The sequence below is a fragment of the Podarcis cretensis genome, assembly GCF_951804945.1.
Source record: "Podarcis cretensis genome assembly, chromosome: 2".
NCBI classification, from domain to species: Eukaryota; Metazoa; Chordata; class Lepidosauria; order Squamata; family Lacertidae; genus Podarcis; species Podarcis cretensis.
The window spans coordinates 91179358-91205474 of NC_137171.1; the positions used below are offsets into that span (position 1 = coordinate 91179358).

Genomic DNA, 26117 nt, shown 5'->3' on the forward strand with positions numbered 1-26117 from the left:
TCAGACTGAACAGCGTAACTCCATGAATGACAACCTAAAGAGAGGCAGGCAGGTCGTTCACTTCACACCAGAATGTGATGCTATAAGCAGGAAGGTGAGTGTTGCTAAACATAGAATCACGGGGCTAGAGTGATCTGGAGCCGTCACATCCAGCCTCCTGCTTTGAATGTGTGCTGCAGTGTAATGTACCGTGGGAGTGGAGAAAATAATACAAAATCTGTAGCAGAGGGCAGTCAGGCAAGGTCAAGAGAAGCTGGTTGGCTTCTAACTTTTACCTTTGGAAACAAAGAACTGTATGGTAATTTGCAGGTTGCCTGTGGAAGCAGTGAATCACGTGGTGCCAAAGGTAAGATACGCAAATGAAATGCAAATGTCTATGTTGGTACAGTTGGGGTTATTTGTATCAGTCTGTATGCAGATCAATGCCAATTCATAGAAACTGACTCAAATTGCACACTTTGTTCTGAACCTGTTTGCCTCTTTTTTCTCTCCTTTTCTTTTTCGCATGATGGATGGGTTTTTATTCTACCAAGGAGTAGCATGGCAGAAAGAGGAGAGAAGTGAGTAACTAAGGTTCACTGCCAGTGCACTGGATGGAGTAGGTCAAGCATGGGCTGAATATGAGGAACATGCAGAGAGCCCCAGCACAACGATGTTTAGAAGCACAATTAACTTCGTCTAGCAGGCAGCTGTGAGCATAGACACTCTAATGTAGGGTTGCCATATGTTCAGAATTTCCAAGACATATCCAGGATTTGGCTGTCAGAAACTGTCCGGACGGAAATTGCTGAAATGCCCAGGAAAATCCAGACATATGGCAACCCATGTTGGTAGTGTAGATTTTGGCATATTTCCTTTAAAATAGCTCGAAAACTTCTCTTTTTTGAGATTTTGCAAAAAAAAAAAAAATCCATTGGAATTCCATTGGGATTAATGGCCCTAGTTTGCTCATTAAGTTCGTAGGTCTACTCTGCATAAAACTTAGTTAACTATCTGAGGAAAGTCAGAAGCCTTCTCGGTAGTGGTGCCCGCCCTGTGGAACGCCCTCCCATCAGATGTCAAAGAGATAAATAACTACCTGACATTCAGAAGACATCTGAAGGCAGCCCTGTTCAGAGGGAAGTTTTTAATGTGTGACATTTTAGTGTAGTTTTTGTCTTTGTTGGAAGCCGCCCAGAGTGGCTGGGGAAACCCAGCCAGATGGGAGGGGTACAAATAAATTATTATTATTATTATTATTATTATTATTATTATTATTATTATTATCCATGCATTTCAGTAGAGAGAGAAAATTTGCAAAGATAAAACAGCATGTTCAGAATAAAAAACGTTGTGTGGCTCTTTGGGGACTATGCCACTTGTTCAAACTGAGATCCTACCACTTCAGACTGCAGCTGTAGGACCACATGTTTAAATTCTTTGCCATTGCCTCTTAAACTGCTTAAATACCTAAGCTCCACTTGAACTTAACAGGATTTACCTTTGAGGAAAAAAACATGCACAGGATTGCTCTCTTAGGAAACTAGCCTATTATGGAAAAAGTCTTTATACTGTTCCCAGAGCTGGCCCTGCTATCAGGCAGGGTGAAACCTCTGCTTCAGGCTGCAGAAGCCCCCAAGGAGGCATACCCACAGGTGCCTTGCCTGACCTGTCACATCCGCTAGTGGTGGAGAAGTACTACCTCAACCAGTGCTGATTTGGTGTAAGATCGCATCCATTTGGGGAAGATCTCACCAAAAAAATCAGCACAATCTTGCCCAAAATTGGAGTTAATGGTGGTGTCAAGGTGCTGTCAGCAGCTCCTGGCTGGTTGCCCAGGAAAGTATAAAGACATGAAAAAGTTTCTTACAGTCCTTTTTTATTTCAAACTTTACAAAGAGAGACTATAGAACACTGCCTCTTGGATAATGGCGTTGTCCCGAGTGCATCTCCACCCCCCTTCTCTCCCACTTCCTCTTTCATCATCATCATCATCATCATCATCATCATCATCATCATCATCATCATCTCCTCTATGGGTGCCACTAAGTGCCCTCTGTCTTCAAGCTCTTTGCTCTCCTACTTCTAAGGCTTGCCGGGTTCTGGGAGATGGAGGGTCTGGAATGCTTTCTAGTGACAACGTGTCAGCCAGCTGTTGCTCTGGCTCTCCCATGATTTCCCAACTTTCCCCCTCAACTGCCTCTGAGTCGCAACCTCCCTCAAACCCCCGTTGTAACTCTATACTGTCTTCCTCTTCCTCCTCCCTGGAAGGGTCAGGATGGAGAGGCAGTCTCCACCATTCCTCCTCTGCACAGTCCCTGACAGCGTGTGGGCACACACTCACACACATATATACCCTCCAACATTCCTCAGATGAAAATAGGGACATTTTCACCTGAGGAATGTTGGAGGCGATGTTGCCCCTTCAGCACCTGTGTTTCTGTCACCCCTGCAGGAGTTCTCACTACCCACAGCTGACCCTCATTGACCTCCCTTTTTTGGTGCCCCACAGCCTTCACACAAAGCATTTCCTACCAGAGAAAGGGCGGGACACAACAGCAACGGGACACAAAAATACACACCCTCCACTGTCCTGAGAATAACCCTTAATCCTGATTTTATTTTATTTTGTTCTTTGTAAATTTTAGAAAGGGGCGTAAGTAGACAGGGACGCACAAAGTTTTTTGTTTTAAATCAAGACTCCTTGCTCTCTGCTCTGCTCCCCCTTTCTTCCCACCCATGGCAGCTGTTAAGTTGTGGGTTGACATAGCAGACGACACAGCGATTTCTCCAAGTAGCTCTTTATTTTGTAAGCTGGAATAGAACTGCCTGCAAACAGCTCAGCCGGCCTGCTTTTATAGGCAGCCGGCTGTCAACATTGTAGCAACAAGAGCCCAGAGTTCCTGCCTAAAATAACTGACGTGGACCTGAGTGAAAACTATCTACAGACCTGAGTGAAAACTATATACAGTATCCCCCTGCTGGCCCAGGGTGAAACTTCACTACATAACAGCAGCCCTGCCCTCTGCCTGCCCCTCAGAGCCAACACATCACACAGGGCTGGGCCTCAGTGGGGGCATTCTCTCCTCTTTGCCCACTTTCCAGCAGCCACTACAAGCTACTCAAGGTAAGAGGCTGGCAGCGGTGGCCATGCTGAGGCAACGAGATGCTCTGTTACATAAATTTTTATTAATTTTCAACACAATTATACAATTTTATCCAAATTTTCACAAATTATCTCTTTTTGGACTTCAGTTTCTCTGGTAATCTCCATATTTACCTCTCAATTACACATTCCCTTTATTTGTATTGCAGTTTGTCCTCCCTCCCCCTTCTATTTCTTTTTAGCAATACACCTCAGTTTTCGCAGTGCTTCTTGAAACCCCACTAGCGTTGTTTGCACATCACATACATTTTTCAGATATTCTACAAACTTTCCTCAGTCTTCGATGAACTTTTGGTCTCGCAGATATCTAATTTTCCCCGTTAGTTTGTCCAATTCCGCATAATCTGTCAGTTTCATTTTCCATTCTTCTATCGTCGGTATTTCCTCTTGCTTCCATTTCTGGGCCAATAAAATTCTTGCTGCTGTAACTGCGTATTGGAAAAGTTTACAATCCTTTCTCCTTATTTCCTTTCCTGTAATCCCTAAAAGAAAAGCTTCTGGTTTCTTTACAAATGTGTATTTTAACATCTTTTTCAATTCATTATATATCATCTCCCAGAAACTTATCACTTTCTTACAATCCCACCACATATGATAAAACGTTCCTTCTTTTTCTTTACATTTCCAACACTTATTACATGTCTTAAACTTTTTTGCTAATTTTACCGGTGTGATGTACCATCTATAAAACATTTTCATGACATTTTCCTTTAACACCATACATGCAGTAAATTTTAAATTTTCTTTCCATACTATTTCCCAATCATCAAACTGTATATTGTAACCAAAGTCCTTGGCCCAATGTATCATTACTGATTTAACTTCTTCATCTTTCGTATACCATTCTAACAATATCTTATACATTTTTGATAAAGTTTTACAATCATTGTTTATTATGTCTGTTTGAAAGTTTGAGTCTTTTTCTGCATAACCATTTTCTTTGATGTCTTTTTTAAACATTTCATTAACCTGAAAGTAATGCAACCAGTCATAAACATAGTGGGATGCTCTGTTACAGCTGCCACTGCCACTGCCATCGCTTGGGACAAACGCTGGCTCATCCACTTAGAATGATATATTCTGATAATGCAGCTTTGCTGTAGTTATGTAATTTACAGATTTTTTAAAAAAGTAAAGCTACTGGAGGAGGACTGGAGTGGAGAAATGGCGGCTGTGGTGATTTGGGTTCACCTTTAACCAAAACACAAAAGGCTTCATGGGAGGAAGCCTAATCTCTAGCCTTGTTTTTAGCTGACAGCTGGGAATGTTTCTTTGCTGTGCATGCTAACCACAGGTTTGGGGCGGCGGGGGGGGGGCAATATCAGAGGCATAGCTTTCTTCCCAAAGCCACATCTTGCTTGACTATCGGTCTCTTTCCTTGAAAAGAACAGTCTCAAACTGCTTACCGTATTTTTCGCACCATAGGGCGCACCGGACCATAGGGCGCACCCAGTTCTTAGGGGGGGGGGAATCAAGAAAAAAAATATCCCCCCCAGCCCCAAAGAGCAACGTACAGGCTGCACACAACCTCTCCCTGCTGGAGGGGTTGCGCGCAGCTATGGAAGAAGGCAAGGCAGCGAGCGGGATGGATCCCGTTCGCTGTTTTGGCTTCCCCTTTAGCCCCCTGCAGCCTCTCTCTCCCGGGAGACGCTGCGCAGGGCTAAAGAAGCCATAGCCCCTGCAGCCTCTCCTTGTGGAGGGGTTGCGTGCAGCTATGGAAGAAGGCAAGGCAGCGAGTGGGATCCATCCCGCTCACTGTTTTGGCTTCTCCTTTAGCCCCGTGCAGCCTCTCCTTGCCAGAGGGGTTGTGCGCAGCTATGGAAGAAGGCAAGGCAGCGAGCGGGATGGATCCCGCTCGCTGTTTTGGCTTCCCCTTTAGCCCCGTGCAGCCTCTCCTTGCCGGGAGACGCTGCGCAGGTCTAAAGGCCATAGCCCTGTGCAGCCTCTCCCTGCCGGAGGGGTTGCGCGTGGCTATGGCACAAGCCTGCATTCGCTCCATAGGATGCACACACATTTCCCCTCAATTTTTGGAGGGGAAAAACTGCGTCCAATAGAGCAAAACATACGGTATTTAAGGCCCACTGGATAAAATGCTTTTGTTGTATGTTTAATCGGAGTAGGCAGTCCATGGAATGTGTGCGAGGCGTGAGGAACAACATTTGGAGCAAAAAATAAATGAACAGCAGAATAATAAATGAATAAATGAAGTGACGTCTTGCATCCACTGTTGATTTAAATCGAGAAAATGAGTGCTAGTTGATTGTTGGTCAGTGTTTCATTAATATTCTGGTGAAGGAATTCTGTTCTCTGAGGAAAAAATGTCCAAATGTAGAAGTATCATTGTCAGCATACAAATAGTTTGTGAAAGGCATGTGTGACACCAAAATGCCTTCACAATAAGGAAGATCAGATGAACCCTCCCCCTCGTGAACTAAAATAGCCCATGAAGCAAGTTGCAAGGCCATTTGGTCTAGTAGCCTCCCTCCCTGAGGCTACTGCACACATCTGCAGCAAGTGTTAGAGATTGTTCACAGGACTCCATATCCCCTTCAGTGCATTCTTTCAGTGTGTGTGTGTGTGTGTGTGTGTGTGTGTGTGTGTGTGTGTGTGTAGAGGTGCATCTGAAGCCCCTAAATAATAGGGGATTTGAATAACAGAATCTGGTTGCTCACAGGAAGCTCAGCTGTGAGGATGCTTAGAGAGCTCTTATACATTTCAAAAGCCCCTAAGGTTGTTCCAAAAGTTTAGATGGATTCTGCTGAATCTATTTGGTCCAGCTTCCAAGTTAGTAAACAAATAAGTGTCTGCAAATAAAAACTTCAAAACTACTAAGAATCTGGAGGGGAATTTCAGAGATGAAAATAAGAAGTGAAGGAGCATACAAATGCAAAATTGCTTTCATAATTTATTCAGAAAGAAAAAAATAGGGGTTGGGGTTACAACTTTAGGATTTTTGCAGGGAAGTCAATATAGAATTCAAATTTCCTTTGAAGTTGTCGGTCTCCCCCCATCCCTCACCTGTCACAAAACACTTGAAGGCATTTGGACTCTTCTAAACAGCATATAAACCCCTAAGAGCTGGATCCTGTCCCTTGTCTCTCTCTTGTCAGTAAATGCTGTAAACAGGAAAGCCATTTTTCATTAGCGCCTGACATTCTTTTATGTAGTCTGATTGTCAACACAAAAGGAGAGTAATTAAACTGCAGCTCCAATCCAGCCTAACAGATGGGTCTCTCCCCCAAAGCTTTTACCACACAACTAAATTGTTACTTCAAGAAATCAACATCTAATCTATTCACTTCAAAGAGCACCCATATCCCCCCCCACCCCACTTTTCAAGCTACCGGGATGAAACTATCTCCTTGTTAACAAAGAAATAGGGAAAAGACAGGAGGTGCAGCTGAACCAAAACATGTACTGTATGCTTTTCAGTTAAATTGGAGGGGGAAGGATTCCTGCCTAAATTAAATAATTAAGGGTGGGAGAAGAGATACCCAGGGAAAACTCAGAAGCATTTAGTGCAGAACAATATTGGGAAGAGCCAGAGAGGTAAATTGGGAAATGACTGTTGTGACTCAGAGGAATGCACAATGTACCCAAATGCACCCGAGATTCTTCTCACAGCACAGCTGTACTCCCCCCCCCCACCGGCAAAAAGCTAAAAAAAAGCAGGCTTCTTAAACTCCACGGAGTTTAAAAAGATCTTTGGGGGATTTGGTGTGACAGCTGTTTAAGCAAACACTGTCACCAGGACTAGCAAAGGTTGTGAGGCAGATTACTCAATTTTGTGAGCTTTCTGACAAAGTCAGAAAAGTGTCACTCAGAGACATCGACTCCTTCAGGCATCCGCAAGGCCTGTCCTCATACCTCTTGAAGCCTTATTATATTATAGGGACCCTGAGCCAAGGCTCATTTGCCCGCTTCCCCAGGACCTCGGACAAACTCACCAGGGATCAGAGTTCTTTGGAGAAAAGAGTTTATTGAGATCTGCGCAGAGGCTGCCAGTGGAATCACTTCTCAAAGACTGGCCGCAAATACATGGCATTTGGCAGGCATTCTTATACTGTAGGTACACCTTTCTCCACCAGTCACCAGTCGCCAACCAAGCATTTTACCTTAAGAGGATAATCACGTTAAGCAGGTTCCTCACCTCTTTACCCTGGTTCTTGACACTTTATATGTATATTTGTGGGTTCCGCCTTTTTTTGTGAGTGTCAGTTCTAAAAAACACACAAAAAACAACTTTTAAAACTGTGTTTTATTTGCTCTAAACTGCCCTTTGACCAGTGCTATTTTTCTAGGAAAAGAGGTGCCAGAACTCACTCCCCTCCCATGTTCTCTTATAATGGCAATGGTGTCTACCTGAGAGTTCCGGTGAGTTCTGGCTGAAAAAAAGCCCTGCCTGGGACCTTAGGGTTAAGGACAGGTAATTAATAATAAGAACAATAGTAGTAATAATCACTTCCAGGTCTTTGGAAATGTAAAGTGTGGTTTCTGTTTATGTAATGAAATTGATCTTTACCTGGAAGGTGCAGTCACTTATCTCAGTGGCGTAGCGTGGGTTGTCAGCACCCGGGGCAAGGCAAGTAATTTGCGCCCCCTAACCCGTGGATTTGCGCCCCTAACCTGTGGATTTGCGCCCCCTAACCCTAACCCCCAGATGTTGCACCCGGTGCGGCTGGCCTCCCCTGCACCCCCCACGCTACGCCACTGACTTATCTTCTCCTCAGATCTTTGCTCACTGTTTTCACACAGTGGTCCAGGGAAGTGCAAGAGCTTTGCCCCTCCATTTTGAGTGGGTGAGCAGCATGCCACCTCACTATTTGTCCTAGAGCTGGCTTTGCCAGTAGGCAGAGTACAGTAGTCACTTCCAACAGCTGCAGATGAGCTTCATGAAAGGCCAGGAAATTGTCAATTATTATTGTGGTTTGTTTGCTTGTTTTTGCTCTCAGGGAGAGGTGCTTATGTCTATTTCTGCCTCAAGCACCAAAATAGCCTAGCGAGTCTTGGATATTATAGATGTCAGTTGGTGGTATACCCATTTGCTGTTCTGCCTCAGGCAGCAAAACATCTTGGGCTGGTCTTGCATGCAGCAAAGGCACAGTGGGGATTTGTGTGGAGAGGTGTTAGCAAAAGGTAGCTGTTTCCCCCCCAAATCTGGACTCATAGATCAGATTTTGCTGTTCTTTGGGTTCTGACTTTGCATTTTTCCATGCCTCTTAAGACACAGCTGTGTGTAGCTGTGCACATCTAAAACTAATTTGGAAAGTGGTCCTTGTTGAGTGGAATCTCAATCCTGTCTCTCCTGAGCTTTTAGTCCCTTGCTGCAAACATGAGCGAAGCGGTGGCCTATTCCGCCACCTAATGGAAAAACAGATCTCCGCAGTGTTTAGACAGTAGCAGTATATTTTGCCCATGAATGACTCTGAAGGGCTGACTGCAGCCTCCGCTCCTCCTCCACCCCCCTCCCTCCACTCTGTCCTCCTGGATTCATTTGAGAGCAAACTTGTGGAGCAGCTGGATGTGTCACAGGGATTAAACACTCACCTGAAATCCTTGGATCATCTCATCTGGAGAAGGGTAGCTGGAAATACTACATTTTAAATGGAGAAAAGAACTCTACAGCCAATGAGTTTCTAAAAGAAAGGAATGAGTTAAAGGTAAGGAACAGGATTTCTTTGCAAATAGGAAAGTCGTGTTTAGCAACAACAGATAATATGTGCAAGTGTGTAGTTCTTTTTATTTATTCTCTCCCTTGATCTGCATGTACTGATATGTTGGAATAAACACCACAGCTCCAAAGGGACTCTGTGAACCAATGAGCCAATGGCTCATTGTTGCATTAAAGTAAACTGGAGCAATCCATTGAAACAAACTGAAACGGTCCTGAGATTGAATGAGTGCCCTAGTAATACAGCAGCATTCTGGGAAGGGTCCAGCACTGAGAGGATGGCAGGGATGCAGGGTGGTGATTCTGATTTCTGGTAAAAACACATTTCCTTGCTTTTTCTGTGACTGCTTTAGGAGCCCAGGAGGAAGAGGGTCGAGTAATTTTGAAGGTAACAGGAAGACAGAGCTGGCTGCTTGGACTTTGTCAGCCCCAGACTTTTCCCAGGGCACCTAAGCCTGCAGAGAGGGGAAAGCCACTCACAACTCTTCTCCATGTGCAAACACTAGTGAATGACCCAAAGGGAGCGAAGTGGAGATACATCTAGGAAAGAAAAGACCAAATGGGAGCAAAGGGGCGTTGCAGAAAAAGGAAAGCAGAACTGAAAGGCCTGGTCCCAAGGAAGGGAGAGCTGTGAAGGGGACTGCAGCTCACAGAGAGAGGCTCCCAGCCTCAGATCAATCTAGCAAAAGGCACTGGATGGGAAGCAGTCAGCCATGGATACTCTCTGCTTGTTTGCAAGTGACCCGTGGATCTACAACTGCTCCTTGAGCAATTCCAGTGTGGAGAACCAGACGTCCCAAAGCAACAGAACTCACGTGAAGCGGAATGAGAACGTTGCCAAGGTGGAGGTGGCCGTGCTCTGCCTCATCTTCTTCCTTGCCCTGACTGGAAACCTGTGTGTGCTGGCGGCTATCCACACGACCCGCCACAAGCACTCCCGCATGTACTTCTTCATGAAGCACCTGAGCATCGCTGACCTGGTGGTGGCCGTCTTCCAGGTTTTGCCTCAGCTCATCTGGGACATCACTTTCAGGTTCATTGGGCCAGATTACCTCTGCAAGTTGATCAAATACCTGCAGGTGGTGGGGATGTTTGCTTCCACTTACATGCTCTTGCTGATGTCCCTGGATCGGTGCTTGGCCATCTGCCAGCCTTTGAGGTCCTTACGTAGGAGGTCTGACCGGTTGTCTGTCCTCCTCACTTGGATGGTGTGCCTTCTGTTTAGCATCCCACAACTCCAAATATTTTCCATGCAGGATGTGGATAATGGGGTGTTTGATTGCTGGGCAAATTTCATCCAGCCCTGGGGACCTAAAGCTTACATCACCTGGATAACCTTGACTGTGTATGTTATCCCTGTGGTCATGCTGACTATCTGCTATGGCTTGATCAGCTTCAAGATTTGGCAGAATGTGAAGCTAAAGACCCTTCATGAGACCAATGTGAACTTGACCTCTAGGAATCCCCATAGAGGCACCCTCTCCAGGGTCAGCAGTGTCAAACTCATTTCCAAAGCCAAGATCCGGACTGTCAAAATGACCTTCATCATAGTCTTAGCTTTCATTATGTGCTGGACTCCTTTTTTCATTGTGCAGATGTGGATTGCGTGGGACGAAAATGCTCCAAAAGAAGGTACAGTCTGCTCTCCTCCTTTCCCTGCCTATACAAGCTGTGTGCAATGAGTATAGAGAATTGCCACCCAATAATTTCTTTTTTAAAAATACAGAGGTATCTCAGTTGAGCTCATTATCAAACCAGCTGATCTGCAGTGCAATGTGAATTAAGATATGCAAGAGGTATTTCAGCAACAATAAATCAATAAAATAAATCGAGACATGTTAAGATGGCATGGCAAGAAGACCAGCTTGCTTACTTGCCAGAGTGATGATGGGGTGGAGAAGGTTGAGATGTAACCCTGGGAGACCTTAGCCATTCTTTATGTGACCTTGGGTATGTTACATGGTATCTCTCTCCCTCACTGCCTTGCCTGCCCAAATGAGGGACTTGGATGTTTTGAAAATGAGGAGCAGGATAATAAGGCATGTGAAGAAAGAATGAGCAGCAGGAAGGAGAAGAATGCATTTATAGATCTCTAATATATTATGGGCTTCTTTATTTGTTTGTGTTTTTTTAAACAAGGGTAAATGGTTTCCATAAAGCAATATAAAATGATCATAAGAAAACACTGGTATTCATAAGAAAATACTGGTGGATTCACAAAGACACTCTGGGTTCACCCTGAAGTGAGACCAAATGATAAAAAGAATTTTGTGAATGGGTGGCCAGCTTGTCAGTGACTGGCGAGTTTAAAGCTGAATGGAGGGCTGACAAGGAGGTGTCTCCCGTGCTGTGAACTGAGATGACCAGGTGCGTCTTCTTGAGCAATGACAAAATTACAGAGATTGGGTTCCTTTACTGAAACTAGTGTTGCTCCAGTTTCCTTTTGCTTGTAAAAGCTGCCTCTCATCTGCCCACAAAGGTTGGCATAAGTGATCTCTTAACATATAGATGGATGTCAGTTACTGAGTGTCTGTGATCCCCCCTCTCCAAATCTTAATTTGCCCCTCTGTGTCAGGGAGGAACTTTATGTACACAAAGCCTGGAGGTTCCAGGTTGTTCCTCTGAAAACCACTGCCAAAAGCTAATGAGCACATTAGTGAGGGGGTCAGTGGACCTCACCCCGGGGGCTTGGTTCAGGATTAGTGCTATGAGGGGAGACACTCATTGCAATAGGAAACACTCACCTCTCTCTAAATGGGTTAAGGCTACCTTTCAGAATTCTTAGCCATGTAGCATTTATCCACCGGCAGCACACAGAAGAAGAAAAACAACAACACTCTGTAGAAAAGCTACTCAAGGCTATCAACTACCACACATGTGTGCTTGTCGTTTGATCAAGCGGCAACTTATGTGTGTGAATGATTAAACACCACAGACAGAACTCACATTTTGCCTCACATCACTGATGTTCCCATGTAAAGGCATGGGGGGCTCCTGTGGGTTCAAGAGTGATCATACAGGGGGTCAAAAGCATATTCTGCCGCCCAACCTGAAGCCCTTAATGGGACATCAAGAACTGCTCCAAAATCAGTGTCAGTTAGGAATGAGGGGTTTGGAGTTACGTATCTAGAGCACATAGTTGGACATTTCCAAGGCATTATATGCACACACACACCCCTAAAAAAAATATCCACCTGTTAAAACTCAGGGGGTGGGGAACAATTTCCTTGCAAGTGAATATAGGCAAATGATTTAACACTAAGATTTGCTGGGGATGATGAAAGCTAGGTAAGACTGGATGCTAGTTAGCTGTCCCTCTCTGTACTAAGAGACCCGTAAGGTATCTTCCAGTTCTGTTATTTTAAGTTTTCATAACTGATGTCACTTTGACAGCCGTAATATCATATACACCTAGCTCCTGTGGTCTAAACTTGGTTTCTTAAGCCAGGAATTCCTTGCGTGTCTAGTCCAAACCCCCCCCCCCCATTTTCATCTTTTTCTTTTCAACAACAAGCATCACTAGGATACTGCAAGTAAATGGAGGAGTAGCAGAGTAGTCTTGCTTATCACTTTCTCCTCTAACCATTTCCCCATTCAAATCTTTTCCCCAGTTGATTTTTCCCCCCTTGTGGGGGAGAAGATACATGAGCTACTTGCTTATTTGAACTGAGAGCCGATGCGCTGCGGGTGACTAGAATGATAGGTTTGGGTGTGAAAAACCCAGATTCATCCCTTAGCCCATGAAGCTTACTGAGAAAGGGACACTTTTGCCAAGAGACTTTCTCTTCGCCCAAAGCCTATTTAGGGGAAGAGCGTGATATGAATGCAATGAAATAAATATCAGTGCCTATGTCTGAGTACCAAGTATTGAAGCAAGATATTCTCTAGTCTTTCTTTCCTGCTACTTACTTCTAAAACTATATCCAGAAATCAAACACCTTCTGCTTGTTGTTATCCTGGAAGCCAAAACCCAATTTTGGGGCAAGTACTCTTTGGTGAAAGAACCCCAGCAGGGCTTTAACATTGCAAAACGTGCAGTGAAGAAAAGTGTGGAAACATAATCTGTAAAACGTTTTCACAGGGTCCTGAATCCCTATCAAAAGATACTGCTTTCTCCAACTGGCATAAGCCACTGGCCAGCCAAGGCACAAGCAGTCCTGGAGCAGTTGTTCAACCCAAGTACTTGCATAACACAGACTATGCTTGTTGGGTGGGGCTTCTGTGACAATTATAGCCTTAGCTCCTTCAGATCAGCAAGCTCTATCCCCACAGCGTGCCTTGTCATGATTGGGGAGATCCCAGTCCTTAGCTGTACGCCTGAGGAAACGAGAACCAGATTGCTACAACCTGTTAATACCTGTTAATACTTTCAGGGAACCAACAGCTTCTTGTAAATAGCAACAAATGTTTCCAATATCTGGTCTGTTTCTTTCAAGCATCACAGGAAGACTGAAAGGTTTTTTGTCAGGCTGTCTGAAATGATTACCATTGTGTGCACACACTGCTAAAAGAACCAGAGGGACCTGTGTCTTATTCTTTACCGAGAGCATTGTTTGAAAACTTTTGGCACCTCCGCTAGCAAAAACAGAACTTGACAACCACAACTTTATCTGCAAAAGGTGACAGAGCATAAAAAGCATGGACTAGAGAGGAAACAGTAGGTGGCAAAGAGGAGTGAGAATTGAGGAGTGCAGAGAAACCACTTATCTCTCACCAGAGATAACAGTAAAATGAAAAGTGTGGAACAAATTCAATTGGGAATAGGAGTGATAAAAGGAATTAAACACTTCCTGGTATTATATGTCACCTTTTGAGCAATGTTGCTTCCCCCACCCCCATGAAGTTTCCTTATCTCTGATACGGTGTTTTCAAAAATTCTAACAGAGTCCTAAGCTAAATGTCTCCTTGAAATGTTTTACCAATTATTCCAAAAGTTAACAAGGGTGCAGGGCAAGGAAAATGGGGTCTCTTCGTCTTGTGGTTGGCCTTATACAGGGAACAAATCAAGGGCAAGGAACTCCTCGCTTTTGTCATCCTTAAGGCACATGAAGGACCAATGCCACTTTCAGAAGAGTTATTTCAAAACAATGGACCGAGGCATCACTGTGTGCTTGCACAAAATATATTGGAATGAGCGAGTGGCGACCTAGAGACTTCGTTTGGTCCGGAGTGGCAGCCTGCTGTTCTAGCTAGTTCCCTCTAGAAGTGAAACAGGGGATAAGTTCATAAATTTGGGGCTGGTTCACACATGCGTTCACTTGTTTACTCACCATCTCATGACTCACAGCTGTAGATCAAGGCAAGAGTTTGCTCCCGTGACAGTTTTATGAAGGATACTAGTGTTCAATCCTGATCTTTCATAATCTGGTAACCATACTTGTCTCCATTACACAGTTTAGTGAGAGCCAAGACACCCATGGAGAATTTTGCTGCTTAGAGAAGATTAAAAGCAGGGAGAACCTCCTGGCAATCTAGAATCCAGATGTTGACAGACACTTTATGATCTGTCATTTCAGCTATAACCTAAAAGGAGAGACATTAACAATACTGCACTCGGGAGCCTTTGGAACTTTCATGAAACTTAATTGCTCATTAGACTTTCCTGACAAGTATTCTTTAGCAGTTCCTATTCTGTTGAAAACTGATGATGAGTAAAAGCCACATTTGTGGCTTATTTTTTAGGTGCTTTCCTAGAATCTGGACCACAAAAATCATAGATGGCTTGGTTGGTGCACTGGGGAAAACCCCCAAAAAACTAAAGCAATGTATCAAAAACATATATAAAATAGTTACATACAATTTTTAGGATCAACTGATACTACCTACAACTTTTGTGTGTTTTAGAAGATATAGAATTTACTCATACAGGAAAAGTATCTAAGAAGATGATCACCTAAAGAATGAGCTTAGCTTTCAGGGGCTCCATGCCCTGGACCACTAGATCAACACTAGATAATACTACCAAATTCTATTGACAATTTTGCTAGTGAAACTACCTAAAATTAGCTTTCGGGGACTATCTGCTCTTTACTTCACTAAAGACATGTGTGCTTTGTTTAGTGTCGATCCAAGTGACTGCTGGCATTTGCATTTTCAATGGGAAATGATTTAAAGTAGGGAAACAACCACTATTGTTTCTTTGTCCTGGTAGTCGTAGTTGCATCTTGAAATCTGTTTTGCGCCTAGCGAGACATAATATAATTAAGATACACAGAGTTAATTTATTTATATACGGAGTCTGCGGCTTTTACATCATGCCCAGTTTTCTTCCGCATGCCCCCCACCCTCCCCATCTCTGCTTGCTTGCAGTTTTCTTAACTATCAGTCTTCCATCCTTAAAAAGAGTTCCAGAAAACTTGAAAGCTTGCACACTACCTTGTGACATTTGACTTGGTCCTAATAAAGGTATTACTCTACTATGGCTGTTTGTCTAGAGACGTGATGTATTACGTGGTGGTGGTGAGTTGTTCCTTCAGTGCATCAAAATAACCCACATTGTGTGCAGAGTAAGCTGAGGTGACATGTTGTTGATCCTATATTTTGCCTGTACTTGCAAATATCGTGCTTGCAAAGCCATTAACTGGAATTCCAAAGGCTGTGTTTCTAATTTTTTTGCAAGAGGGGAGGATATTTCAACAGGCAATGGTTATAAGAATGTGTTTATGATGTGCTTTGTGAATGGATGGCATGGACCACCCCACTGCCCACTGTGTTCCTCTCCAGTGTGGATGCTGGACCAGGGCCCTGGTTAGCAGGGCTTGCTGTTGGAAAATGGCTGAGAGGTAAATCTATAGCCAGAGAAGACATGCCTCTTTCTCCTCCCTGATGGGACAGATAAATAACAGCTGGGGGAGAGATACAACTATTGACAGTGATGCTTTAGAGTTCCTTATAACTGAAGAGAGGGCAGGGGAGAGGAACATCAATGAGCCTGACTCATTCCAGCGAATACAAAACCCAGTAGAGAGAAGGTGATCAATTCTGGCACCTCTCAGGTGGGCACCATTGCCATTATACGAGAATAAGGGAGGTGTTCATTGGAAGTTCTGGCACCTCTTTTTCTAGAAAAAGAGTACTGGGAACAATCCAGTGGTTATGGCTATTGTACTCTGGAAGAAAGGGGTTGGGGGCATGGACACAGTGCCCTTTGATGTACCCCTGCCATTTGGAAGCCCAGCACAGTCAATAGCTATTGTTTTGCTTTCTGTTGCAAGTTTGCAAGCTGATCCGTTATAATTACCAGTACTTAAATCCATATTACAAGAATATGAATCATTCAAGGAATTAACGCAGAGAGGCGAAACGGTCAAGAAGAAAGATCCCTAAGACTGCCGTCTGAACTGTGGACTAAATCCCACAGATTTACCAGCAAGTCACATGGCACACGGTGACATTTTCAACAGAGACAACAAGATTAGGATCACGCAATAACTTTCATTACAGCGCTTGTCAGAGGCTGATATGCATTCAGTTGGAAAGGTGTATGTAAAGTGCAAAAGCTAACAATCCACCAAGCGAAGCACTCTGATTAACAGAGGCATGGCTGGGTCAGGCGTTTGGAATACAAAAACCCATTTGAGAAAGCAGCACGATGAAAAGTTTCCTAATGAGCAAAATGTTTATCTTCCAGCCTCCAGATGTAGAGCTGTAAAGAGCTTTTCTGGGCAGAGTTGTTGTGCCCCTATATTAACAAATGTGCGTCAGAAGTCTTGATACCTTCCCCCCCTGGACTCTTTCAAACATAATAGCTTTTTGTCTAATTATTTCAGATTGCTTTCCCCACCACCACCACGCTGTAGCCTGCAATAACCTTTGACCCAACCTCACACATATATGTGGGTGTCTCTATACATCACAGACACAATGTGGATAGCCAAGCTCATCCTGCTATCCAGAGAACGATTAGGACATGGTTAGACCCCAAGCTATGTCAAATTTTAGAAGTCCCCAGCTTACCAAAAAATAAATTTAAAAATGTAGTATCCCAACAGAAAGAGCAATGAAACTAGAACCCTCCGGGTCCCTTCCAAATCTACAATTCTATGATTCTATAACATAATAAACATTTATATTTACATATGTACTGGTTCACATGCAAGGATGTAATTAAAAGCTAACAATATAACTTAAAACATGTATCTTTCAATAAGTCTATTTGCACATGAAATACCTTTAAATGAAAAAAAAAAGCTTGTGGGTATCTTAGCCTATATGAAAACATAATGTACAGTAACACAGAAAAAAATTGCACACACAGTTTATCAGTTACTAAACAGAAGAGACAGCGCAACTGTGTGTGGCCTGCTTTATTCAAACCTTTGTTGTGGCTTGAACCAGAGTTTTCCTCTGTATTCCTCCACCCCCACTTTACTCAAACTTCTGCTGCTGTTTAAAACAGCCACTTTCCCCCCTTTCAGTGTATTGCCCTTCTCACTGTACTGAAACTTTTCTGTTTTCCATTTGTCAGCTACCTCATGTGAGAGAAATTAAGAATGTGGAACCCTCAAATATTACATAGTACTATACTCAAACCTCTGCCATTGTTTAAACCACCATTTTCCCTCTCAGTTCCTTTCATCCCCTGCTTTATTCAAACTTCAGCTGTTGTTTTAAACCACCACTTTCCCCCTCTCAATGCTCATCCCTTTTTGCTCTAATACCATGGCCACTGCTGTTGCGCAAGCTGCCTCCTCTTTTGCTCCCCTCCCCTGACTTCATGCAAATCCAGGATTGTGATGCAGCACAACAAATGTTTTAATTGGGGCTGCATAATGACAGTCTTGCATTTTATTTATATATGAAGAAACCTAACCTACTACATTTACTATAAAACCTATGTAAACCTTTGTAAAAGGAGCTTGCCGGATATGAATCTTGCCTTGGACCCATAACATTGTGTTTGTCAGGATATTGTGCTATTTTTCTTAGTTACACAACTCATATTGAATAAATTAGATATTATTGCAAGTCTAATGAAAATGCATGAGCAGTCTCTGACCATTTGTAGTGGACCAAGCAACAATGGGAATGAAAACCCTTCCTCTTATGGGTCACTGTTATATTAATATACATCTATCTAAGTTAATTTCAGGCACTCTAATGTCAGACTCATGTGACTAAGAAGAGGCAGGACTATATATATGACTTTTAGTGAATGGAGCTGCCAGGGACAGAAGAAATAAGCCTGTTTCTTTTCTCCCATGTGAAAGGAAAGATTGCATTCACACTCATTGGCAAAGATAAAGGACAGCACCTGAAGAAAAACCTGCCTTTCATGCATGCTGCTAGGTGACTCAATCTTCACTTAAAGGGGTGTGTGTGTGTGTGTGTGTGTGTGTGTGTGTGTGTGAGAGAGAGAGAGAGAGAGAGAGAGAGAGAGAAGTACAGTGGTACCTCGGGTTAAGTACTTAATTCGTTCCCAAGGTCCGTTCTTAACCTGAAACTGTTCTTAACCTGAAGCACCACTTTAGCTAATGGGACCTCCTGCTGCTCCCACTGTGCCACCGGAGCACGATTTCTGTTCTCATCCTGAAGCAAAGTTCTTAACCCGAGGTACTATTTCTGGGTTAGCAGAGTCTGTAACCTGAAGCATATGTAACCCGAGGTACCACTGTACATGCATGCATGTGCAATGCATTGCACAGGCCCAGATACCCAAAGATCCCTGTAATATGCAAGCCCTCTGTTCACACGAACACATACCACTCAAGGCATTTTGCTAGCAATAGCTAAAACCATTGTTTGCTTTGTGATTTATTACACTTCAAAGGCAAGACCCCACATGAGCTCAACATACCTCTTTCTTGGCAGATATAGGGCATCTGGAGGGATTTATTCAACAATGAATATGGGTCACCTTTAAAAACAAAACGAAAACATTTTAAAGCAAGCAGGACCATGGCCCTGGCATGTCTAGCTGTTGTAAGGGTATGCCTGAGGCAATCAGTTAGGATATTAAACGGCAGCACTAGAAGGGTAAGCAAACACAACCCATCTGGCTTAGCCTCCTGTCCAAACAGGATGGCCATTTGCTTGGCAGCCTCTCACAGATCAGCCTGTAGAATCCAAAGCACAGTGTTGCTACTGACAAAGATTCAGCTGAGGCAAATGAATGGGCAACCTCCACTCCAGGGGCATTGTGCCTCTGGAAACCAGTTGCTGGGATTCACAAGCAAGCAGAATGCTTGCAGGCTTCCCGCAGGCATCTGCAGAGCTGGCCCAAGACATTTTGGCACCTGAGGTGAACTGCAAAATGGTGTCGCCTGCAACCTGGGAGGAGTGAGTGACTGAAAATCTACACTGGTGGAAAAGGAGGGAATCAAATCAACCTTACCCGACAGTTGGACTCAAAGGCCATCGCGGGGGGGGGGGGGGAGGGACCCACTCTGAATCCAGCCAGGCATGTGCAGACCCCAGGAGACCCCAGAGGCAGCCCTCACTATTTCCTCCCTGGGGGTGGGAGAAGAACAGCAGTGCCTCTTATTCACCAAGAGGCAGCATTGGCAGGTCTGGCCTCCAGGGATCACGCTGCAGCCATTGCTGTCACCATGGCAGTAGCAGCGGCAGCAGCTGATGCTGTCCTTGGAGGCCGGATCCTGCTGCCAAATATAGTTATTATTATCCACACTTTAACCAAGTATGTGCATTTTAGTGAACATCATTTGGTTGGAGAACTGTATCACAAAATTCAGATAAGTGCAAATTTTGAAAGAAAGCTGTGCCTTGGTTTGCATATTGTTTCAGAAAGTGCAAATTGGGTTGACTTGTCTCACCTTGCCTCATGGGTTGGCTGGTCCTGGGCATCTGGTTGACACTGTGAGAACAGGATGATGGACTAGATTGGCCATTGGACTGATCCAGCTGTTCAGTGTTGCAACTTATACTGTCTTTTGGGGGGGGGGCGGTGAGTGTGTTATATAAACAACCTTTCCTGTGATTTTTAAATACTTTGTTATGTTGTCACAGGTGGCTGTGGTGCACAACGGACCTTGTGTAATATTGACACCTAAAAGAAAACTGAGACTGATAGAATTATTATTATTATTATTATTATTATTATTATTATTATTATTATTATTATACTTCATTACATTTATATGCCGCCCTATACCCACAGGTCTCAGGGTGGTTAACAAGAGAAAATTACAAGATAAAAACACAAAAGACATAATCAAAATATAAACAGAAACAGCCAAACAACCTCTCCAAAACACATAAAAACAGGTAAAAAGAATTTTAATTTTGTAAAAAAGATTAAAAACACAATTAAAAAGCAGTTTAAAAGAATGTAAATAGTACTCTCTGTTGGGCAGCAGCAGTCCTGGGCCCTGCCCCAGGCCTGGTGGAGAGAGGTAGGAGCAGGGCCCTCAGACTCTCAGCAGTTTCCTGCTTGGCAGGGGGTTGGACTCGATGGCCCTTGTGGTCTCTTCCAACTCTATGATTCTATGATTCAGTCTGAAAGTTGACATTGATCTCAATGTCCCCAGTTATGCTTTTTGAGTAAGACTGGACCCTGCCAAATCAGACCTCACAGAAAGTGCAACTAATTCACGAGTTGGCAAAATGTCTGGTAATTTTAAAGAGTAGTTAACAAACGGGAAAGTTCCTCCAGCCTTTTCCATTTTTTCCATCTAGCATGCAAAGGGAGTGATTCTTACAGGCATTGTTTCCTTGAACATTAAACAGTTGAAAGCAATCATATTGTAATTACTTTTCAGTAACACTTTTACAGCAGCACAAACAAAATAATAGGCCATAAATCCTATGAGACAGTACAAACACAGTTGTAAAAGTTTAGTGTGATTAGTGCAGTGCCAAAACCTGACCTCCAATTTCCTGAAAGCAAAGAGTAGGGCGATGATGGGGAGGCTTCATTTTACTTTGCACAGAATGCTCTCTCAGTGGGTTATTTTCACTCACATTTTATTACTCACATTTTACCCTAGTATATGCATTTTTGTAAACATTATTTGGTTGGAGAACCGTATCACAAAATTCAGGTAAGTGCGAATTTTGAAAGAAAGTTGTGCTTTGGCTCACATATCATTTCAGGAAGTGCAAATTGGATTGACTTGCCTTAAATGCAAACTGAATTGAATTTCATCCCTAGTTCAAAGTAAATCAGATTTTGGAGTTGCTTTTATAGTCCAACTGTTAGAATCTGAAAAAGATTCGAGCTTTCTGCTGAGTGAAACGTTGGAGAAATCTATGCCTAAAAATGACGTGGTAACTGGCTGATTTTTCTCTCAGTAGTAGCAATGGATTTTTCTACTTTCTAATTTTTAGAATCATGCAGCATCTGTAGTGATGGGGACTTAGGCTTCCACGCGACCTGGAACCACCTGTAATCAGGTCTCATGAAAGCTTTTGCTTTCACAGCTTTAGGCATAGATGCCTTCTCCTTGAATACCTTTGCCCTGTATGTGGAGATGCAGTGGGGGGGGGGTGACTCAGTGCACATAATGTAGGGGTTGGTGTGCAGCCTCACTTCCCCTTTGTGTATTGATTTAACATGGAGCACTTGGGCAGGATTTTAGTGAATGACAGTTTATTGCTCTTTCAATGTATGTATGTCAAAAATTGCCATCTGAGGTGGATCTCCTGGTGCTGCCAAATGGTTTACCTCTTCTACACAGTTACCATGTTCTAGTCACTCACCCAGGATCATATCATATTTTCTTGCTTTCCAACTCTGTAATGTCACTGAAGTACTATAGGACGTGCTGGGCTGAAGGAGAGCCAAAGCCGGGCATTTATAACACCTTCCAGTTTGTTTCTGACCCTCCTGGCATGATAGTGGGAATATGGGCCCTTTCCCCCCAGCAAATCATGCTGTAGCTAAAACTTCACAGAACTGTGCACTGTTTGTTTACCTGTCATGCCTTTCTCCCCTACAGAAGTGGCGTTCATCATCACCACCCTCCTAGCAAGTCTGAACAGCTGCTGTAACCCCTGGATCTACATGCTTTTCACAGGCCACCTTTTCCATGACCTCTTGCGTCGCTTCCTCTGCTGCTCCTCTCGGTACTTAAAATCTCGGCAAGGATGTGACCTGAGCGTTAGCAGGAAAAGCAACTCCTCCACCTTCGTCTTGAGCCTCAAAAGCTCCAGTCAGAGGAGCTTCACTCAACCGTCCACAGCGTGAGGAGGAGAAACCCAAGTCCTCCAAGAACTGTGCCACAATGAGATGGGCAGACTGGCCTTAGCGTGTACATACTTAAAAATATGAAATAGAGGTATACAGGAGTGTTTGGATGTAAATACATATATACATATATATAATATATTACATAAAATATATTAAAATGTGTGTATGATGTGCAGGGTACTCATTATTTAAGGAGCAGGATAGCAGAAAGACAGCTATAGCATAATAGTAGTTCACAGAACGGATAGCTCAAGGTTCTAGTGCTGTATTTTTAAAAGACACAATGGACTCCACAAGTCATTGAAGCCATAAGGCAACATCTGCCCACAGGTACAAAGTGGAGGACAGCTCCTCTTTGAACACTATTACAGCATGGATCAGATAGAAGTGGAGGCATTTTAGGAGACAAACTACACTTGCAATAGAATAACTATCTCCCTGCCCCATATTAACTTTTCAGGCCAGGAGGTGAGATCAAATGTGGAAATGCCGACCACAAAATGAACTTTCAGATAGAGATGGGTTGATCAGCCTAAAAATGCTCCATGCCATTTATTCATGCCCCCAAAGAGCAGTTTGCCCCATTGCATTTCAACGTTAATGTGTATCTTTTTAAAAAAATAAAAAATCAATGCAGAATTAAGACCTTTTTTGATTTGGTGGTCTGAGCAAGGGAGCTACCTTTATTATTATTATTATTATTAAAAAAATTAAAGACAAGTAATTGCCACTTGGAGAAGCTTGAAACCAAATGACTCTTGGAAGTGATGGGGCATGATAACACCCCATTGCTCACAGACTTCTAAAAAGAAATAACTGCAGCAAAATAAAAGCAAAATGGCTGTCCCCAGGATTTGTAGTGGAGACACATTTCACCAGCTGCCAGCACTGTCTCATAACTAAACGCCATTGCATGCCGACAATCACAGACTGCAAGATATCGACTACCAAGATATTGAATATTATTTATTTTGTATTTATATATATACCACTTAATGCCAAAAAGGGAGGGGGGAAGCTTCTAAGCAGTTCACAAAGTTTAAAAGCAAGTTATACAAACTGTTAAGATATAAATATTCATAATTAAAATACACAGTTAAGAACAGGACACTCAGGTTAAGAACTCAACATAAACTGATGCATCTTCAAAAGCTGTTAGAATGCCAATGCAGATGGGGCCTCTTATATTTCAGCAGAAAATTAATTCGTCAACATCAGTGCTACAAGTGAAAAAGCTCACCACTGCAGTGCCAACAAACTGACGGTCATCAGACTGTGACCAGGCTATCCAGGTTCCCTTTTTTTAAAAAAAAATCAAAATCTTAATGCCCTTGCCAGGCAGTGGAAGGAAAATCTGGGTAAATCTGTTCCAGAGTTGTTGGGGGCTTTATAAGTAAATAGCCCTGGCTTGGTGGCTAATAGGCAGCCAGTGCAGGTTCTACAGTAGAGGTATGATATGTATCTGGTAAGGGCCACCACTCACTGCGTGGATTGTGGCCTTCTGCAGTAGCCACAGACTCCATACCAGCCATAAGAGAAGCCCTACACTGTGTACATTGCAATAGTCTAAACATGAGGTTACCAATGCATGAATCACAGTAGCCAACATATCTTTGCCAACCCAAGAAAAGATAGCCAACAGTGATTGGTAGGTGGTTTTTGCCCCCTGGGATTCCATGGACAACTATGGCTCCAAGAACTGTTTACCAGTTCTTTCAGATTGAGTACAGCCAGCTCCCTCGGCCAGTAAAGCAAGATGAGGGCCGCAACCCCAGAGTTGTCCGCAACTGGACCTAATGAATCATAGAATCATAGAATCATAGAGTTGGAAGAGACCACAAGGGCCATCGAGTCCAACCCCCTGCCAAGCAAGAAACACCATCAGAGCACTCCTGACATATGGTTGTCAAGCCTCTGCTTAAAGACCTCCAAAGAAGGAGACTCCACCACACTCCTTGGCAGCAAATTCCACTGTCGAACAGCTCTTACTGTCAGGAAGTTCTTCCTAATGTTTAGGTGGAATCTTCTTTCTTGTAGTTTGGAGCCATTGCTCCGTGTCCGCTTCTCTGGAGCAGCAGAAAACAACCTTTCTCCCTCCTCTAGCTGACATCCTTTTATATATTTAAACATGGCTATCATATCACCCCTTAACCTCCTCTTCTCCAGGCTAAACATGCCCAGCTCTCTTAGCCGTTCCTCATAATGGTCAGGGGTCCCTTTACCTTTACCTTTACAGCCTCATCTAGAACAGTCAAAGTCCTCAATTCTAGGAGCTGGGGGCTATTCACCTGCAGTCTCTCTCTCTTAACAGAGCTCTGGTTCAGTTTATTCATCCTCATCCAGCCCACCACTGCATACAGGCACTGGTTCAGCTGCTCCACTGCCTCTCCCGACTCAGATTTAATTGAACAATAGAGTTGGCCAGCACACTGATGGCACTGAGCCCAGTTCTCCTTATGACTGTTCCAAGCAGCTTCCTACAGATGTTAAATAGCCTTTTGGGATAACATAGTGCCTTGCAGCACCCCACAACTGAACTGCCAGGGTGTAGGCACTTAGTGCCCCAATGCAATTCTTTGGGACATGCCCTGTAAGTAGAAGCAAAACCACTACAGAACAGTGCCTCCAACCACAAACTCGCAGAGAAAGTCCATGAGGATACCATGGTCAGTGTGGTATCAAAAGCCACTGAGAGATCCAACAGAAGCCACAAACATGGTTGCACTTCCACTGTCCCTCCCCCAGAGAAGGTAAAATATAACTGGATGCCAAAAACAGCATTCAGAGAATATTCAAAGAATATCTGAGCATCCATCAAAACTGCAAAGGAGGATTTTCCATCCAAACTGGATTCACTTCTAGAGATTCTCCACCTGCAGTCCTGCAGTATCCATATCCCATGTTTCCACTGCTTGCATCCATTTAGTTCTGCCACTTTAAGGCAAAGAGCCCTTTACATTACAATTCTATGCCATCTACTCAGATATAAATCCCACGGTGTTTAATGGGGCTTGCTCCCTAGTTTTAGGATTGCATCTTTAGTGGCTGGGGATAAATCTGAGGATATCTTAATTGTTGTTTTTAATCTGCATTTGAGCAGCTTTTCATTTTTGCATTGTAAATGAGCCAAAAGGATGGGGTAGGATAGACATTTTAAAATTAAATCATGTTAATAGCAATGAGTCTAATTATCTTGTCTGAAAGGAGAACCCCAGCAATGCTTCAAAACAGATGTGAACACTGGCTGGCTGGCTGGCTCCAAAGTACTTCAGCTTTGGGTTATCAAATCAGTAGGATTTGATTCCGACATTTTTCTTTTAACCTTTTAACCTTTCTCTTAGTGAAAGGAAATCTGTATGAATATTGCATAAGGTCTGAGCCTATAAGTGCTCATTTGCTTGACAAAATGCATTGGATAGATTGGCAAGAAATTCCCTGTCTTTTTCAGAGCTTCATCAATGTGAGAATACCACTGCGAGTCAGGAAAATCAGCGGTGTCATTCAGGAGTAATTCCACGGAATAGCATTAATAGCAGTAACAATTTTCAGGCCTAGTCTTACATACTGATGCTTTTTTTTTTTTTAAGTATCCTGAGAATCTTTATTAAATGTGGAAGTTGGTCCATCAATTTCAGTGGGAGATCTTAAAGCAATTCAAGAGCTTAAACATTTGCAAAATTAAAGCTATGGGTTGGATACTGAGAACCATGAGCAGCAAGCCACAGAAAGAAGCTAGCAGAAGGGGCCTTTTCTATTCATTCATTCATTCATTCATTCATTCATTCATTCATTCATTCCTCCCTCTCTTCTACTGGTGGCCTGCAAAGTGTCTCCTGACAGCTGGGGAACCTTTCTGAATGGCATGGGATGGAGTAGGAAAGAGGACTGGCCAAAATCAGGCACAGACCCCTTGAGTGGAGCTCCGCCCATTCCATGCTGTTCAGGAAGGTCCTCCTACTGCTCTCTATAGCGGGGAGGAAGGAAAGGGGCAGTCTGTGGACTTCCCTCCTGACAGCAGTTCTCAGGATCCATCTCGGGATCCATCCAACACATTGTTCTAAAAAGCTTTACTTAAGGTCGAGACTTATTTCATTGTAGATAAATTTGATAAATATTATGTGGCTATAACTTCATTGCTGTGTAACTCATGCAAG

The 26117-nt window shown here is 43.4% G+C and overlaps 1 protein-coding gene across 2 annotated transcripts; it reads left to right on the forward strand.

Annotated features, from left to right (window-relative positions):
- OXTR (oxytocin receptor) lies at positions 1-23931 on the forward strand. 2 transcript variants are annotated; one of them, XM_079963811.1, is made up of 3 exons: positions 1-346; positions 9170-10448; positions 21713-23931. In XM_079963811.1, the coding sequence occupies exons 2-3, from the start codon at positions 9530-9532 to the stop codon at positions 21958-21960; spliced, it is 1167 nt and encodes a 388-aa protein (XP_079819937.1). In that variant the 5' UTR covers positions 1-346; positions 9170-9529; the 3' UTR covers positions 21961-23931. The 2 variants fall into 2 exon arrangements, with proteins under 2 accessions (XP_079819937.1, XP_079819936.1); XM_079963810.1 differs by lacking the exon at positions 1-346 and adding an exon at positions 8606-8805.
- The last annotated feature ends 2186 nt before the right edge of the window (positions 23932-26117 follow it).